This window comes from Giraffa tippelskirchi, chromosome 3 (assembly GCF_054371585.1).
Source record: "Giraffa tippelskirchi isolate mGirTip1 chromosome 3, T2T-mGirTip1v1.2.pri, whole genome shotgun sequence".
In the NCBI taxonomy this organism is placed as follows: Eukaryota; Metazoa; Chordata; class Mammalia; order Artiodactyla; family Giraffidae; genus Giraffa; species Giraffa tippelskirchi.
This window is the reverse complement of record NC_137277.1, coordinates 23,113,095-23,131,199: the sequence shown is the minus strand read 5'-3', so window position 1 is coordinate 23,131,199 and position 18,105 is coordinate 23,113,095. Positions and strand designations below refer to the sequence as shown.

Below are 18,105 nucleotides of genomic sequence, written 5' to 3'. Positions count from 1 at the left end.
GACCCCACCAGCATGTGGCCATCGGATAGCCAGTAAAAGGAGAGCACAAGGAGGGAAGAAGTCCCTTCTTCCACACTTGATGTTTAATTAATTAAGTCTTGTTTCAGCTGAACTTTCTCAAAAACTTCCTCAGCAACACTGGGTAGAATTGGACTCAAAGCTACCGGATTTCTTGGAAACTATTAAGAGACAAAAAAAAAGTGTAGTGATTGCATAGGGAACAGGAGGACTTGAAGCTAGACTCCTGCTGGGCAATGAAAGATTCTACTCTTGCTATAATAAGTCCAAATTCTGTTTAGTGTTGAAACACTTAATTAAAAGGGTGGCCTTTTAATTGCTAGAGTTAAAAGTTGGAGGTGGCTAGGTGTGTTGAAAGCAACTTTGATTATAGTCCTAGCATGTGTCTGTCAAAACAGAGACACAACAAAAAGGGCAGGAAACTGAAGACAGCTTTCATTCGACCCAATGTGTATGTTGGTAGAGTTATGTCTGTTGTTTGCCCAACAGTCGCCATCCTATAAGGAGCATCCATTGTGTATCTAGCATGCAGTAGGCATTCTGTATTGTGATTACATGAGCAAATGAGTGAATGTGAGAATGGAAGAGGACTCCTGGCCACTACAGGGAGCAAGCACAGTAAAGCTGTTGCTCTTAAGAAATTCCGACTCAAGAGATGGGCCACATTTATACACATTTAAAAATCAATATAGGGCTTCCCTGGTGGCTCAGTGTAAAAGAATCCACCTGCCAGTGCAGGGTTCGATCCCTGATCCAGGAAGATCCCATATGCTGCAAATCAGCTAAGCCCATGAGCCACAACTACTGAAGCCCTCACACCCTAGAGCCCATGCTTTGCAACAAGAGTAGTTCCCACTAGCCACAACTACAGAAAATCCCACGCAACAAGAGGACCCAGCACAGCCAAAAATAAATAAATAAAATCCATATAAATATAATTATTGGGATTTCCCTGGTGGTCCAGTGGTTAAGACTCCATGCTTCTGTTACAGGTGGTATGAGTTCAATCCCTGGTTAGAGAAGTAAGATCCCACTTGCCATGCAGCACAGCACCCCTCTCCAAAAACAGAATTTATCATACAGAAACAAACACGGAACATGTGTATTTAGTTTCATTCCCTCCCGAAACTCTGCCAAAACAATAGCATAAATAGCTTGACATGGAAAAAAGAGAACTGGAAAGGGAAGAGAAAAGCTGGGTCAGTTTTTGAACATGGAAAGTGGTGATGGTGGGGGCTATGATTTAGCAGAGAAGAGGAAGCTGAAACCTAAGTGTTGACTCTGGCAGTACACTACATTTTGAAAGCAAATTAAAATGACCTAAATAGTTAAAAAATATCTCTGGGTATATGGCAGTTCCTCAAAAAATTATATATAGAATTATCATATGACCCAGCAATTCCACCTCTGAGTATATACTCCAGAGAAACCAATGTAGGCACTCGAACAAATTTTTGTATATTCTGTTCATATTGTTCATAGTAGTATTATACACAGTAGCCAATAGATGAAAGCAATGCAATGCAAGTGTCCACTGATGGATGGATAAGCAAAATATATATATATATATATATATAATATAAATACACACATATATATGAATTGTATATATTGCAGGCAGACTGTTTACCATCTGAGCTACCAGGGAAGCCCCTGGACCATATCATATGTGTGTGTGTGTGTGTACACTCAGTCTCCTCAAACTCTTTGCAACCCCATGGACTGTAGCCCACTAGGCTCCTCTGTCCATAGGATTTCCAGGCAAGAATACTGTTGTGGGTTGCCATTTCATCCTCCAGGGGATCATCCTGACCCAATGATAGAACTCATGTCTCCTGCGTCTCCTGCATTGACAAGTGGGTTCTTTACTACTGAGCCACCTGGGAAGCCATATATATATATATATTTATTTATTTATTTGTTTGTATTTATATATATGTACATAGAAATTTAGCCTTAGAAAGAAATGAAATTCTTGTTGCAGGAAGGAGGACCCCTTCTAGTCTCAAAAGTGGGCTGTTGTCTAACACTCAGAAATGAACTGACCACAGAGGCACACTTGCTGACAAAGCAAGAGACTTTACTGGGATGGGATGCCCAGGCAGAGAGCAGGAGGGTAAGGGAACCCAGGAAATTGCTCTGCCGTGTGGCTCTCAGTCTCAGGTTTATGGCTAGCGGGTAAGTTTCCAGGTTGTCTCTGGCCAATCATTCTGACTCAGGGTCCTTCCATCCTGATGGCACACACATTGCTCAGCCAAGACAGATTCCAACAAGGAGGATTCTGGGAGGTTGGTAGGACATGTGGCATCTTCTTTTGACCTTTCCCAAATTTTTTCGGTTGGTGGTGGCTTGTTAGTTTCGTGTTCCTTACCGAAGTCTCCTGTTGTAGAATAACTCATGCAAATGGTTACTATGGTGCCTGACGAGGGTAGATGGTTTCAGTCAGTGTTTCTCCTAACATTATGACACCTGCTACAACATGGAGGAATCTTGAATCTTCACTTTATGCTAAGTGAAATAAGTCAGACACAAAAGACAAATATTGTTTGATTCCACTTGTATGAGGCACTAGAGTAGTCAAATCCATACAGACCGAAAGTGGAATGTGGGTTCCAAGAGGGAGAACTGTGGAGAGGAACAGAAAAGAGAACTAACTGATAGTTGAGGAACCCTGGAAAAACTAGGAACTTGGCACCACCAGGTGGGCTGCAAATACGGAATTTTGGTGAAAGTCTGTATAAGGAGCAGTTAAGATTTTCAGTCTCTGTATTTCCAGTCCCACAGGTGAAAGATTTGTTGAAGAGACTGAACCTGAGAGACTCCTCTACTTCCAGTTAGATGGCCAAGGGCTTTCAGAATCTGCGGTGGGGATTAACTGAAAGGCTGCTTATTAAAAAACAGGATCACTAATTCCCTTCCTCCTCCCTGTCCTACTCCCAAAATGATAGCATCAATGTGTTTATTCTAGGCAGGAGATCTCAGAATTTTTCTATGGAGAAACTAAATGACCTGAGGAATGTAGGGGATAGTGATCCACAGATACAGACATTTGGAAGTTCCCAAATGAAAAAGCTGGCTCAGCATTGGATTTCCCACAAGGAAGTTCACCAGTCAGCAAGCCCTAACCAAGAACACAGAGCTTCCAATGGCCTGTATCCTACGGAGTTAATTGGTGAATGCTCTCAACACAAGAACCCCAAACCAAAAGAAACAGCAGCAGAAAGGACTTTGAGGGAAAAATACACTCTTCTTGGAGAAGAAGAATACTTCAGAAACAACCATAATTTTAAAGAAACAAGAGATGAACCATATCCATAAAACTAGAACAGGATGTAATAACAAAGGACCAATTGGAACCACGAGAAAACTAAAATCAAAGAGCTAACATTGTGAGATAACATGAGTAAATCTCCTAGAAAGTATGACAAAAAGACAAATGAGTTGGGTGGGGGGCGGGGCGGGGCGGGGCGAGGGGGTGGCAAGACAAAGGAACAGTAAGAGAGAAAAGATAATTTCCCCAGTGAACAAATGAAAGAGAACAAAGTATCAAAGAAATAAAATTTGGTACTTCCCTGGTGGTCCAGCGGTTAAGACTCCAGACTCACAATGCAGGAGACCCAGGTCAGGGAACTGGATCCCACATGATGCAACTACTGTATCTTGCAATGAAGATTGAAGATCAGACCTGGCACAGCCAAATAAATGAACAAATAAAAAGAAATATTAAAAAATAAAAAATTAAAAAAATAATAATAAAATTTAAGATTAAATCTCTAGATTGAAAGGAATCACCAAGTACATTATTGAAAAACTTCAGAACATCAGGAACAAAGATTCTAAGATTTTATAGAGAGAAAGAGTTCACATATAGAAATAAGAATGCCATCAAATATACCAAGAGACGCTAGAAGACAGTGATTTGCAAACTTCTGAAAAAAAATTCTCAACAATAATTTTATTCTCAAACTATCTCTCAAGTGTTTAGGTAAAATAAAAATATTTTCAGACACACCAGGACTCGAGCTTTTTGCCTCCCATATATTCTCAGGAATATTCTTTCTCCTGGGGGTTATTTTTGACCATACAAAGAAGGAAACTAAGAAAAGAAGAACATTACCCAGGAGACAAAGAATCCAACCTAGAGGAGAAGGATTAGGAATTTCCAAGGCACCCCAAGCTGGATGGCAGATCTAAACAGCCTGAAACAGAAGGACGCAGGCTGTCAGAACTGCCTTGAAAAATTAATTTGGTAGGTTTGGCCAGGCAAGTAATTGCACCCTGAGGCTGTTGAAGTTCAAATTGTCAACAGGCACAAAGAAAAATACACAAGTGAGAAAATGAGGTAATTTTCTTCAGAAAAGTTTTCAAGAAATAAAATGCTATCACAGTATGTATAACTAATAGTCAATAGTATTTACACAATCATGATAAAATGTGAACACAATTTAATATAAAATTTTTATTTAATTAATTTTAGCAAATAGGAAATGAAGGGGTATGAGAAAGCAAACCCTCAGCTGCCAGGACTGAAATTTATAATTTTATCATGCTCTCTTCTTACAATGGTTTCTTCATGGAGGAAAAAAAAAAAGTATGGTCATGATACATTCACTTTTATACCCAAACACCCCTCCAATTCTGGGGTAATAACTCGTGTTGTCAGACTTAGTGAGACAAGACCATCTTCTCTCCTTCATTGGAGAAGGAAATGGCAACCCACTCCAATGTTCTTGCCTGGAGAATCCCACGGACAGAGGAGCCTGGTGGATCGCAAGGAGTTGGACACGACTGAACGATTAACACACACTTCTCCCATTCGTGGAGGAAAGCGACAAACCACGACAGACCACGGCTCAGCCAATCAAATGCTTCCACTTGGCATTTCAAACTTGAGGAACTGTCCTGGAGATGTAGGTGCAACTGGAACAATATCTGCAGCACAGTGATGAATGTCTAGGGTTGGTGGCACGAGGAGCAGACACTTCTAGGTACAGGACTGAGCTGGATTTCTAAATTGTATCTAGAAAAAGTGGGTAGGTCTTTTTTTATTTTATTGGAGTATAGTTGAGTTACAATGTTGTGTTAATTTCTGCTGTACAGCAAAGTGAATCAGTTGTACATTCTTTTCCCATATAGATTATTACAGAGTACTGAATAAGTTCCCTTTGTAGTGGGTCTTTTTAAAAGCTATCTCTTTCTTGAGCAATAAAGTGCTCTTGCTCTAAATGGCTATGTGCAAATGTGTGAACTTCCATTAGACTGAAAGTGAAACCACTTACCATAGATTGGGACTGGAACTCAGCCAAAATCCTGCTTGGGACTGGAACCCAGACAAAATCCCTGGTATCTGGTTTCAGGGCCTAATAAAGCTTAGGTTCTTGATGTCTCATCACAGAAAGAATTCAGTGAGAGACAAAGTGATAGGTAAGAAATGAATTTATTCAGATTCAGAGAGAAACACACTCCACTGACAGAGTGTGGGCCATCGCAGAAGGCAAGTGTGGCCATGAAATGTGGTGTAGTTGGTTTTTATAGGCTGGGTAATTTCATATGCTAATAAGTGGGAGGATTATTCCAACTATTTTTGGGAAGGTTCCAGGATTTGGGCCACTGTCCATTCCTTGGTCTTTTAACAGTGTCTTGGAACTGTCGTGGCACCTCTGGGTGTATCATTTCACTTCTGATTGAGGATCAGGGACTTGACTTGTCTGCCATCTTGGTCCCATTCGATTCTAATCAGTTTATGTTGTGTCCTTAGGCTATGTCATTCTCTCAAAAGTTGTGTCCTTCCTCCTGTTAGAAAAGTTCAGGAAAGTTGTTTGTAAAAGCTGTTATAAAAGTCCTGTTTCCCTCCTGTTACAAAAGTTCCCTGAGGACAGCCGCCCTCTTTCATCCTGTAATTCACCGCAGCCTTGTGTGTAGTAAGCCCTCAACTATATATGTTATACCAACATCTTTATCTTTATTCTGTCACACATCATATCGATAAATTGTAATCACAGCTCTCAGATCTAAGAATTTCCTCAGGGACTTTGTCTTAATTGAAGACCAGTGGAATCCTCCAGGGATTTATCCTCAGTAGTTGTTTGGAATATGGGAGTAATTAGTATATCTGGACAAGAATCCCTTGGGAATTCTTGTCTTCCTCCTCTAGTCATCCTGGGGCTGGGAGTGAAGTATTTAATGGAAGTAAAATGGTAAAGAAGGAAGGGGGCACCCGGATTTGAACCGGGGACCTCTTGATCTGCAGTCAAATGCTCTACCCCTGAGCTATACCCCCACAGCCTATTGGAAGTAACTTCCTTGTCCACTTATGGTGACTCAATACAAACAGTTTCCACCCACTGTAGAATTCCTGCAAGCTTTGTATTCTAAAGCTCCACCCCTTTGTATCTGTAATCTGCTTTGGCTTTTTTCTTGGCCACCAATAAAAGGGGTGGGGGCACTTGAAAACTGACATGCTGGAAACTAGCTGAAAAGGAAACTGACATAGCATTAGTAGAGAAAGCTTCCACAAACACCATATTACTGTGTCATGATCCTCAGCTCCAGATATCACCCTGTTCGTCCCCTGCCTTGTGATGAGTTGAGGGTGGGAAGGAGGAGGAAGAAATCAGTTCTTTTGGATGGGATGATCCAGAAAAATCAGAAACTCCTCAGGACAACCAACAATCCCTGTGGCCACGTTGCCTGCTCTGTTCTTGATGGAAACAGTAGGTAGCTTCTGACCTGGGCCCTCCTGATGCCTGGGGAAGAGTTTCTGAGGGCTTAAGTAGTGTGCTTCCTCCTTATTCAGGGGAGACTAGAGGCTTCTCCTTTCAAATCTGGCACTCTATTTGCATGGAGTTTAAGGGCACAGCCTGAGACACCCTTTCCCCTCCCACCTCCTCCACAGAACAGAGAAGCTGAGGGTGGAGAAACTAGCTTTCCCCCTCCCCCAGCCTCAGGGAAGAAACAGCACACTCAGAGGCACTTACACAAAAGTTTTAATATAAAATAACACTGAGAGTTCATATATACATCTGTCTTAGAAATTCAGGTGGAGGAGCATGAAGAGAAGAGCTGCTGTTAAGAGAGAGGGAACTGAGTGATCTCTCCAAAGACAGATGGGCAGTGGCGAAGGGCTGGGGTGTTCCGGCGATAGCCAAACCGACCATTGAACCCTTGGATTGCTTTCAGATTGGTATTATAGTGGTCATGCCCGGTCACTTGCTGGAGAGAATGCCCTTGGGGGACAAAGAGAGAGGCCTGAGCCTGTATTTAGCCCCTTCTTGTTTTCCCTCCTCCCACTGGGCTGGTATAGGAGGCTCACTCAGTTATAGTCACTGTGCTCCCATGTCCCTGCTGAACCCCAAGTCCTGAAGAGCCAAGGGTGGATGAAGTGGAGGAGACAGATGGCCTCCTGGAAACCAATCCTCATACTAGGGGATTGGTGAGCAGAGGGAGCGTGAATGATATGTGCTGGGAGAAGAAGGGCCAGAAACTTCTGGGCTTGGCTGAACTTGCCTTGCACCCTGGAGAACTGAGAAGATTTCACCCTTGTATCTGACCCATCTGGAGAAAACAGATGAGTTCAATTTGGCCAATGGTGCGAGGGATCATGTGACTAGGTGGGGTAGAAGGAGGGCTTACCCTGCCAGAAAAACAGCTCTCAACTCGCCCTTTTCATACTGCTGCTAAATTGGGCCTGGAGAGTGAGCAGGACATGGTCTGCGCTGGGAGCAATGAGAACACAGGCTTTCCTTGGAAACAGTGTAATTTCAATCTCAGCTCAGCCCTTCTTGGTGATGGTGGTGGCTTAGTTGCTAAGTCATGTCTGACTCTTGTGACCCCATAGACTATAGCCTGCCAGGCTCCTCTGTCCATGGGATTTTCCAGGCAAAAATACTGGAGTGGGTTGCCATTTCCTCCTCCAGGGGATCTTCCCAACGCAGGGATTGAACCCATGTCTCCTGTATTAGGCAAGCAGATTCTCTACCACTGAGCCACCAGGGAACTCCAACCCTTCTTAACAAATCATTTTAACTCTCTAAAACTCAATTTCCCTGGCTGTAACTTGAGGATATTTTGAGAATAAAAAGCACCTGACATACAGTGGGTGCTCAATAACTAACTATCAGGGAGCACTGTAACACCATCTGCTTATGCATGAGAAGAAACCTGGAGGATGCAGTCAGTCGCTGGGTCTCTTTCCATTCCAGGTCTCTTTAGGACCCAGTTTCTCTCACTGTGGAAGGCACACCACTCTTCCCAGGTGAGATCATGATGAGATTGGAAAGGGAGGTGGCACTTGCCTGCCCCTGCCCAGTTTCTCCTGTTGAGGTATCTTTGTCCTTGCCCAAAGATGTGGAAATAATCCACTATCCAGCCATCCCTTCCTGTACCGCCGTGATCCTGAGAGTGAGACAGAAAATGCAGAAGACTGTCAGCCATGATGCTAAAAAAAGCACAGTCCAACCCCTTCCTCCTGGCTTGTTGGGGGAGGGAGAGGTCACAGCCCAGGGGTAAAAGGGCCAGACAGATTGAATATACTTAGTGACCTATTGCCTTTCAGCGAGATGCATTGTAGCATAGTAGTTACAGGCTCAGGGTCTAATGCCAGAGAAAGTGAAAGTGTTAGTCGCTCAGTCCTATCCAACTCTTTGGGACCCCATAGCCTGTAGCCTGCCAGGCTCCTCTACTCATGAAATTCTCCAGGAAAGAGTACTGGAGGCGGGTATCCATTCCCTTTCTCCAGGGGTCTTCCCAACCCAGAGATTGAACCCTGGTCTCCCACATCACAGACAGATTCTTTACTGTCTAAACTATCAGGGAAGACTGGTTCTAATTCCAGTTCTGCCCCTAACAAGATCTTAGGTCAAAGACACGGCTTTTTTGGGGCTCAGTTTCCTCAACAGTACTTTGAGGTTGAAGTGAGACATAAACGGGCCTCAAATAAAGGGTCTGGCAAATTTCAGTTAACACGATCTTCATTTAAATGAAAATAATACCTACCACAAATGGTGGTTGTGACGATTAAAGAAAACTTACAAAATGGAACATAGAAAAGTTTCAAAAATGTGTACATCATATTATTTTTTGAGCTTTTAAGTTCTGGAGTTTCCCCCCAGATTCTGTTTTATTTATTTATTCCTTCTGTTATAAATATTACATGAGTAGCTAGCGAACACCCAAATATGGCACACACCGATGTGGGTCCGTATCCCTGTACTGAACACACATGCGCACAATCACCTGGGACCACAAAAACTCCAAGATGTGTTCACAGAATAACCCGCATTCAGTCCTCCTCTCCGCGTATCACTGATATGTATTAATAGTCACAAATACTGGACGCAAAGGTGTTGAAAAAAATTGGAGCCGTCAGCCTGTAATAACCTCAGAATCTTTGATCCCCGTAAGGGGGATGTGCAACACCCAAAAGGGAAGAGGTCTGGGTAGAAGCGAGGGCTAGGGAAGTTGGGAGGCTTCTTTCCAGGCTGTTCAAAGGTCGCATTACGTCATCGGACCGAGGGCACCTAGCCTGGCGGGCCTCTGCAATTCTCTTTGTCTTGTTCTCTGAGGGTCGGGCTTTGGGAATTTGCGGCGGGAGACCACCCCAAAGGGTGAATCCGTGACGCCAAAAAGGACAACGAACCCGATTTCTTTGGCAGAGGCTTGCAGAGATCTGAAATGAGATCATTCTCAAATTCAGGCATGGAAGGTGAGCTCAGTAAGTTCGCTCTCAACACCGATCTCCTGCCTCCAGCAACTCTGGAGTTTCATCCAGAAAGCTGAGAGGGTGCAAATCGGGCAGCCTCCGTGGTGATGAGGGCGCTAGCATGAGACGCCCGGATCTGGGAAGTCAGCCAGCCACCTGGGCCAAGCTCTGCGGACGCAGATAGCCGGGTCCTAACCTGATCAGTCTTCCGCAGGATGGGCGGAACCACGTGGCTCCGGAAGTACCGGCGGGAGTGGTAGTCCTGCTGCGCGTTGTAGGGCGGAATCGCCGACCAGAGCTTGGGCCTCAGGTGCTCGTAGGAGCGGGCCATGGTGCTCACGGCCACCCCATCCAGAATGAAGCCCTTCTCCCGCCGCAGAGGACACGGGCAAAGGTGCGCCATCCAGACCACCGCAGCCTCCGCGGGCTTTTCTGGCAGAAGCGGAGTGTCCTAGGTGGAGGCTTCCCGGCACATTGTGACGTAGAATTAAACATCACGTAGGCGTCACAGTAGGGGACACAAACCCTATTGTCCCCATCCTACGGGGTAGCCTCGCAGGGATGTGGGGGTAGTTGTTTGCATGGTCCCGAGGTGAGGGATGTCTAGGAGGGAACTATGCAAGAGGAAACAGAGATTGAAGAGAAGGGGGACGACTGAATGTGGCTGTGAGCGCAGTCGGCCCCAACTCTCCGTGCTCCTTTTAAGAGCAAGGTTCTCTGCTCCCACGTGGTTATATACATTTCCCAGACCCAGTTCCTTTGAAAAGCCTGAACCCTGAAAGGGTCAGTTCAGACAGCATCTACTTCCAACTCGCAATTTACAGAATAGTAAGTTGAAGCTCCGAAATTAGGATATTTCTTAATTCATTTAGTGGCAGATCCAGAACCAGAACTTACCTCCTGACTTCAGTATATCCACTTAAATCACTTCTCCCCTCCCTACCCACTTCTTTTCATCAGCTAATGTAACTCCTCCTGATAAATTTAAAAACCCAACAAACAGTAGGTTGACACATATTACCATACTTTTTCCCTCTGGTTAATTTTGTGTATATAATAGCATACAGCAAAACATGAACAATCATTTTCTCTAATTAAAGTGATCTTTCTTTCTAGTTTACTTCCCCAATTTCCCTTTATATAGATGATTTACAAAGGGCCTTATACAAATTCCTCTGCTCCTCATACAAACTGAGGTGCTATCATTTCACAAATGAGGAAACAAATTCAGTAATTCTTTTATGTTACTAGTTTATTGTGGTAGTTGTTTTGTCACTAAGTCATACCTGTTTTAACCCCATGATCTGTATCTTGCCAGGCTCCTCTGTCCATGGGATGCTCCAGGCAAGAATATTGGAGTGGGTTGCCATTTCCTTCTCCAGGGATCTTCCCAACCCAGGCTGGAACCTGGGTCTCCTGCATTGCAGGCAGATTTTTACCCAGTGAGCTATGAGGGAAGCCTGTTTATTTTACAAAAGCACGTGTATTAATGAGAAAAAGGTTGCATTATGACTGCTTCCCTGGTAGCTGAGTTGGTAAAAAATCAGCCTGCAGTGAAGGAAACCAGGGTTTGATCCCTGGGTCAGGAAGATCCCTTGGAGAAGGAAATGGCAACCCTCTCAAGTATTCTTGCCTGGAGAATCCCATGTAAAGGGCCTGGCAGGATACAGTCAATGGGGTCACAAGATTCGGACACGACTTCCCAACTAAACCATCATACTAGTACGTAATCACTGGTCCTGATGTATCAACTTAGCATGCTTAATCTTTTTATACCATGATAGGCAAGTCTTCTGTTAATAAATCAAATTTGAAATCACAGGAAATCTATCGTTTCTGACACTGGCATGTCTTCGCTCTTTGCAACCCCATGGACTGTAGCCCGCCAGGCTCCTCTGTCCATGTAATTTTCCAAGCAAGAATATTGGAGTAGGTTGCCATTTCCTCCTCCAAGGGCGTCTTCCTCACCCAGGTATCAAATAGATCTCCTGTATTGGCAGGCAGTTTCTTGGGAGTACCTGGGGGCTTCATGTCACATTAAAGACTTGAAATTCACCAGTCTAGAGGATGGGGTAGGGGAGAGACAGATCTATTGTATAAAATTTACTTGATACATGAACACAAATTAGTGTAAAAATCCTCTTCCAACATCTTTAGGCCAGGCTACTGATCCAAACCAGCTGAGTGCTCATTTCCCAAGCCCTGAATGTCACCTAAATCAACTCTCATGTGTATGCCGTCACAATAGTTTTGATAGCAAAAAAAAAAAAACTTGTAGATATTAACAACTTAGTCATCTTTCATGAGAACAATTACCATGTGTTAGGTTTTACAAATGTAAATGCATTCATGCACCAACTTACCCAAAGAAAACCTGTAACTGCAAAGTGCACATTATACACATTTGTACCTTGTCCCTATTCACATCATTCCTTGAAGCCCACGAGTGTCCAGGATCTGACCATATATTTTACCTTATCTCAAATACTTTTCTAATTGCAGGGCAGTTACCTGGGGTAACCTATAACCAAACAGTATATATCATCTGTAATTTAAGAACTAAAAAACTCAGATAACGATTAGGTGATATCAAGAGTAACATGTAGGAACAAACAGGAGGGCAAGCATTGGGAGCAAATAATTTTTATTTTTTTACAAATACACCAAAGAATCATGCAATGCTGCCAGCATTGGATGCAATCCTGGGCCACAAGTCTGCACATTCCTTTGCAACTGGTCCTGTGATGGCAGAACCTGCATAAAAGAATGAATGACACATAAGCTCACAGAGTCTTTTCCTTGCACATTTCTTGAGTTGAATCATTAAATCTCAAAAGCTGAACAAAGATGTGGATTCTTTCTTACCTTTCATCTCGCCTTTATTGTTTACTATGACCCCTGCATTATCTTCAAAATAAAGAAACACACCGTCTTTTCTCCGGTATGACTTTCGTTGTCGAATTACCACCGCTGGGTGTACTGAGAGGGAAAAAAAAAGAAGAAGAAAAAAAACAGCTGTCTTTAAACCTGTCAAGTACCAATGTCACCATGAGAAAGCGGTTTACACCTTGTCTAGCTTCCCAACATTCCGCATTTGGACAGAATGCATCCTCATTAGATTTTTCATTTCCTAAAATCAAGTGTGAGAGATAGAATAAATATCCATCACCCCTTAAGGAAAAACCTTACTTCTAAGTTCAAACTATAAGCATTTCCTTACAAGCATGAATCTGTACTCTGACAGATTAGCAACAAACCAACAGGAAACTGTTAAGCACTTTCTATACATTTCCCCACTTCACCCAAGAGGTAGGTACTGTTAAGATCCCAATGTCATAGAATTGGGAAACGGACCTTCCTCATACTGGAGAGGCCAAGCTAGTAACTCATTACACAATAAATATTCCATCCTCATTTCTATCAAGACCTCCAAGTATAAACTTTGATATAAAATTAGCATTTTATGCCATTCTAACTGCAAGGTACATGTTTTAATAGGCAAACTTGGAATTAACCTAAATATCTCATGGCACATGCACAGAACACAATCACTTTAAATGATTATACATTTCTGTGATTTTTTATATCCAAGATAATCATCTGTGAAGCAAGAATGAGTTATGGGAAGGAAATGGTCTTACAATGGAAAATAGGACATACAACAAAATACTGAAAATGATCATCTCTTGGAGGCCTAACAGTCAGGTAACAGAAATTTAACTTGTTATTTCTTATTGAATTAACTCTAGGTTTAACTTCTTGAGAAACTGCTTTCAAGGGTCATAAGGAACTTTTTAAAACCTACCTGCTCTCAAGTGAATACTTCTCCATATATTCAAAGCATCGACTACACTTGATAGAACTAGAGTGAGACAGACCTGAATTCAAATCTTGACTGACAGTAGTTTGGAGACCTTGAACAGGTTATGCAATCTTATGACGTTTAAGCTTTCCTCTTGCAAACTAGGGATAATAGTTAAAATTTCTATCTTTAAGATGTGGTGGTTTAGTCGCTAAGTTGTGTTCAACTCATGCGACCCTGACTGTAGCCAAACAGATTCCTCTGTCCATAGGACTTTCCAGGCAAGAATACTGGAGTGGGTTGCCATTTCCTTCTCCAAGGAATCTTCCTGACCCAGGGATCAAACCAGGGTCTCCTGCCCTGCAGGCAGATTCTTTACTGACTGAGCTACCAGGGAAGCCCTGTATTTTAAGATGAGACTGGAAATACAGGATTTTTTAAGGACAGGGATCCTGGCTATCCTTGAAGCAAGTACTGTGTTCACAGACAGTCTTTTGAGTTTTTAACAATGGGATAAACAGAATGACAGGTAATGCTGACTGAGACTCTCCTCCATTGGACCCTCATGTAGTTAACAATTCTCACAAATGAATCTAACAAATAAATAGGGTCATATGAATTCAGGATTCTGGATTTCCAGTCCTGTCCTTTCCCACATTTCTGCATGTTATAATGTGCAGTCTAAAACCGATCTGTAATTTTTAGTTGACCCTCTGTATCTGCTGATTCAACCAACCTCAAGTTGTGTGGTACAAGTAATATACATTTACTGGGAAAAAAATGTGTGTTTAAGTGCACCCGTGCAGTTCAAACCCATGCTGTTCAAGGGCTAACAGTATCATTTAGAAGAAACAAGGCCCAAAGAATAAAGTAACCGAGTTGGAAAGTCAGACCTAGTTTGACACGAAGTGTTCTCTGGTCTGTCCCACGACTGATTGAGACAGACAGCATGCCCTGCTGCCATCTCACCCACAGTGATGGACAACTGCTCTGCCCTTCCCTGACAGCTTCCCAGGCCACAGACCAGACCCAGCAAGTGTTCTAGGAGGACAGCCTGTCCAGTTGCATGCTGACCCTGATCAACACACTGTTTTATCAGTACTTAACTGCAATGGTTATTCCTTGCCTACCAAGTCCCCAAGTGCATACTGGAGGTCAACAGAGCTGGAAAGTCAAGGGCATTGATTATCAGAAGCTGTAAAGCCAGACAATTCAGCACTGTCTCAGCCCCAACCCCTAATCCATACATGCAGTGGGGAAACTTTTGGGGGTGGTCCACAATTAGGCAATGAGCAGCCTCCGGTTTCAGTTCTATCAGAAGAGATTTAGAGGTAAGCATACTCAACTTTTGTTCAGTCACAACACTGAGTTAATCTCATCTATGTATCATTACTCCCTTTCAAATTAGTTCCTGAAAAGAAACCTGCCTGGGGTGATTCAGGTCTTAAGACTGTGCTCTCACCTGGTCTGTAGCCAAGGAATCAGCAACTAACTAAAGACAATTATCTGCTCTCACAGAAGAGACAACCCTAAATGTCACATACAAAAATTACCATCTGGATTCAAGGTTATTTGGGCAAGGGGAGAGAATGGGGTAAGGAGAGGTGTCAAGAAGGAAATGAGCAAAAGACGACTAGAATTAGAATATTCCAGATAGGGAACACAGCAAGAATCTGAGGCACAAAGAAAGGAATATAAGTTGGAACAAAAAACCAAGAACTAAAAGGAGACAGCTTGGGAAGGAATCATATGGATGGACTGTAAATCCCAGGACAGGGCTCTTGTTTCTACTTAAGGTGTAGGTATGTGAGACAAGTCTGTTAATTTAACTAGATCAAGCTTTTAAGAGGCCCTGAGAATGGCAAAATTACCGTTCCATTTTTCCAATAATGAGAGAAATCTTTCAACTGCCCACAGACTAAAAGGAGAATTCGATCTCTCTACTCACCCTTCTTTCTGAGCTCTGGTTTGCCTTTCTTGACAGTGGCCATCACCATGTCACCCACACCAGCAGCAGGAAGTCTATTCAATCGTCCCTTGATCCCCTTCACAGAGATGATATACAGATTTTTGGCTCCTATAAAAGAACATAAACAAAAATGGAGACTTGTTTTGAGGGCCAATCAGGCAGTGCTGCGTTTTTCCAACACCACCTCCTCCACTCACACTCCCAAGCAGTTAGTCTCCACTAGGTGGAATACCTTGTCACACCACCGATTGAAGCAAAACAACACAACATGCTGCCGCTTCACCCAAAAGCGGTGTTTTCACTCTGCCCTTTCTTGACGGCTCAGCGGGTCATTAGCAAAAGGCCCACTGAGTGCTTTTAAAAGGGTGAGTATGGCAGGGGGCTGCCGAAGGTCTCACCTGTGTTGTCAGCACAGTTGATCACGGCTCCAACCGGAAGACCCAAGGAAATCCGGAATTTCGCACCAGAGGACCCGCCACGTCCTGTAAGTAGGAAGGGAGACAGGAGAGATCACTGCCCAGTCATGGTTCGGAGTCCCTTTCACAAGCTTAAAGTAGGAGTTCACTCGCGTACGCTTTGGGAAATGATACACTGTAGATTCGTTCTCTCTAGGAATCCGCACACTCCCTGCCCCATGTGCCACCCAGTTCTCAAGACAAATAGCCAAGTCCTCACTACCACCACATGAGATTGAGATTAACTGGCCTGGAAGACTCAATTCTCGATCCAACTTTTGCACCACGCAATTCTTCCTGCAGGGTGGGAGACTGCACAAGCCGCCCACACTGGGGCTTAAGTCAGTCCAACTCCAATCCCGTTACTGCAGCGGTGGCGCGGAGTGAACCCGCAGAGTTCGATCTAGAGTCACGACTGGGTCCTACCAACTCAACCTTCCAGCCGGCCCCGTCCCTTTCAGGGGCTCGCCCAGTGCTCTCCCAATGAGCCCCCCAAGCCCTCTCGGGCGTGGAGCAGAGGAAATCGCCCCAGCTGCCCATGGCCGCCGCTGCCGGCAAGGCCAGCAGCCACAGCGCAACAGATGGCGAAGGATCTTCCAAAGTCAAAACCTCACCTCGCTTCGACATCTTGAAGGCCGGAAAAGGACAAAAAGGAAGTAGGTACAAAGGACACTGGGATATGAACTCCGACGCCCCGCCCAATCTGGGCACGTGAACCGGAGTGTGCGCCATCCGCCTCTTTCCCCAGGGCGCTGTCTTATTACGTCATAAATGCGGGACGTCGCCTAGAGCTCGCGTTACAAAGCGAGCGGTGTAGGGGTTGAGGGCTGCAGAATGAATGATACCCAGACTACACTCAATAGGAGCTCGGAGGTAGTTGTTTGGGACACAGAAACATTGGTTTAATTGATCGGACAACCTCTTCTGAACACTATGTGCCAGGAACTTAGATGGACACTAGAGATTCAGAAATGATTAAATGGCCCCCAGAGAACGCACGGGCGCTGAGGGCGAGGGTTAAAGAGCTGGAAATGGATTCATTAGGATGTGATACAACTGAGAGGTTAGGGCTATAGGGCTGTAGGGCTACAGACAATTCCATATTGTGTGTGCTTGGTCCCAAACCCACTTGTATTTTCTATATCTTGCTATATTCATCATTCTTTTCACTGCCTCAGGCTTTCCCATTCTTCAGGTTTCTTCCTGTCGATGCATTCATTCAAATATTAAAAGACTACTGATTCCAGATTCTGTCCTGGGCATAGGCTAGACTGCATCAGAACAAAACAGATCATTCTTGCCTTTATGAAAGTTACATCCAGTCAGGTTGGTGATGAAGGTGGATATTAGATACTGAACCATAGACGTAATAATGGCAGCATATAGTATGTTAGATGGTGATAAGTACTATGAAAACAAAAGTAGAAAAAAAGAGGATCTGGAAGTGGGAAGAGGGGCAAATTGCAGTTCAAAATAGAATGGTCAGTGTGAGCTTTTGGAAGAAGTTGACATTAGGGCAAAGATTTTGAGATGAGAGAGTTAGCAATTTGATTGTCTAAGAAGAGCAGTCCAGACAGAGTCATCGACCGATGAAAGACTCTAAGGTGGAATTGTGCCTGAACAATGTGAGGACCAGCAAGGAAGCCAGGAATGACTGGACAGAGTAAGTGAAGGGAAAAGCAATAGCATGAAGGTCAGAAGTAATGGAACTGGATCATGTAGGGCTCTGTAGATCACTATGGACTTTGACATTTACAGACTGAATTGGAAATCTTAAGTCATAAGCAGAGGAGGGACAAGATCTGACTAATATGTCAGAAGGATCACTCTAATTGAGACTAGACTGTGGGAGGGAACACAAAGATGCAAGTAAGAAGACCTATTTGGGACACTCTTGAAGTAACTCAGAAGAGACATGGTGGTGGTTTGGACCAGAGTGGTAGCAGTAGAAGTACTGTGATGTGATCAGATTCTGGATATGTTTGGAGATAGAGCCAACAAAATGTGGGATGAAGAGAAAGAGAAGAAAATGTTTCCAAAACTTTAGATCTGAGCAAATTGCCATCAACTGAGATAGGGAAAGCTGTGAGAGGAACAGCTTTGGGGGTAAGAATAGCAGTTCAGTTTTGGAGATGTTGAGTTAGATGTGTGTTAGACCAAA

The 18,105-nt window shown here is 43.7% G+C and overlaps 3 protein-coding genes, 1 long non-coding RNA gene and 2 other non-coding genes across 7 annotated transcripts in view; 1 reads left to right on the top strand and 5 right to left on the bottom strand.

The window, feature by feature from the left end:
• CWC25 (CWC25 spliceosome associated protein) overlaps positions 1-3,703 on the bottom strand; it is a 41,070-nt gene extending 37,367 nt beyond the window's left edge. Inside the window, exon 1 of the mRNA XM_081582272.1 lies at positions 3,587-3,703. The gene's annotated coding sequence lies outside the window, so the exon portion shown is untranslated. The remainder of the gene's footprint in view (positions 1-3,586) is intronic.
• A 2,523-nt stretch (positions 3,704-6,226) lies between these two features.
• On the bottom strand, positions 6,227-6,298 carry TRNAC-GCA (transfer RNA cysteine (anticodon GCA)). Its single transcript has one exon. It is a non-coding gene; the product is annotated as a tRNA-Cys (tRNA).
• A 688-nt stretch (positions 6,299-6,986) lies between these two features.
• SPMAP1 (sperm microtubule associated protein 1) lies at positions 6,987-10,152 on the bottom strand. Of its 2 annotated transcripts, none has more exons than XM_081582288.1 (3): positions 9,915-10,152; positions 8,179-8,412; positions 6,987-7,244 (listed from the first exon to the last, which is right to left on the bottom strand). In XM_081582288.1, the coding sequence occupies exons 1-3, from the start codon at positions 10,119-10,121 to the stop codon at positions 7,224-7,226; spliced, it is 462 nt and encodes a 153-aa protein (XP_081438414.1). In that variant the 5' UTR covers positions 10,122-10,152; the 3' UTR covers positions 6,987-7,223. The 2 variants fall into 2 exon arrangements, with proteins under 2 accessions (XP_081438414.1, XP_081438413.1); XM_081582287.1 differs by having other exon boundaries at positions 8,313-8,412.
• Positions 10,153-10,225: 73 nt separating this feature from the next.
• On the top strand, positions 10,226-17,958 carry LOC145542769 (uncharacterized). Its single transcript, XR_014080121.1, has 3 exons — positions 10,226-10,546; positions 13,311-13,423; positions 14,929-17,958. It is a non-coding gene; the product is annotated as an uncharacterized LOC145542769 (long non-coding RNA).
• Positions 12,346-16,591, bottom strand: RPL23 (ribosomal protein L23). The gene is made up of 5 exons (XM_081582286.1): positions 16,559-16,591; positions 15,888-15,971; positions 15,469-15,597; positions 12,584-12,697; positions 12,346-12,472 (listed from the first exon to the last, which is right to left on the bottom strand). The coding sequence occupies exons 1-5, from the start codon at positions 16,569-16,571 to the stop codon at positions 12,390-12,392; spliced, it is 423 nt and encodes a 140-aa protein (XP_081438412.1). The 5' UTR covers positions 16,572-16,591; the 3' UTR covers positions 12,346-12,389.
• LOC145543999 (small nucleolar RNA SNORA21) lies at positions 15,721-15,856 on the bottom strand. The gene has a single exon (XR_014081225.1). It is a non-coding gene; the product is annotated as a small nucleolar RNA SNORA21 (small nucleolar RNA).
• Positions 17,959-18,105: the final 147 nt, after the last annotated feature.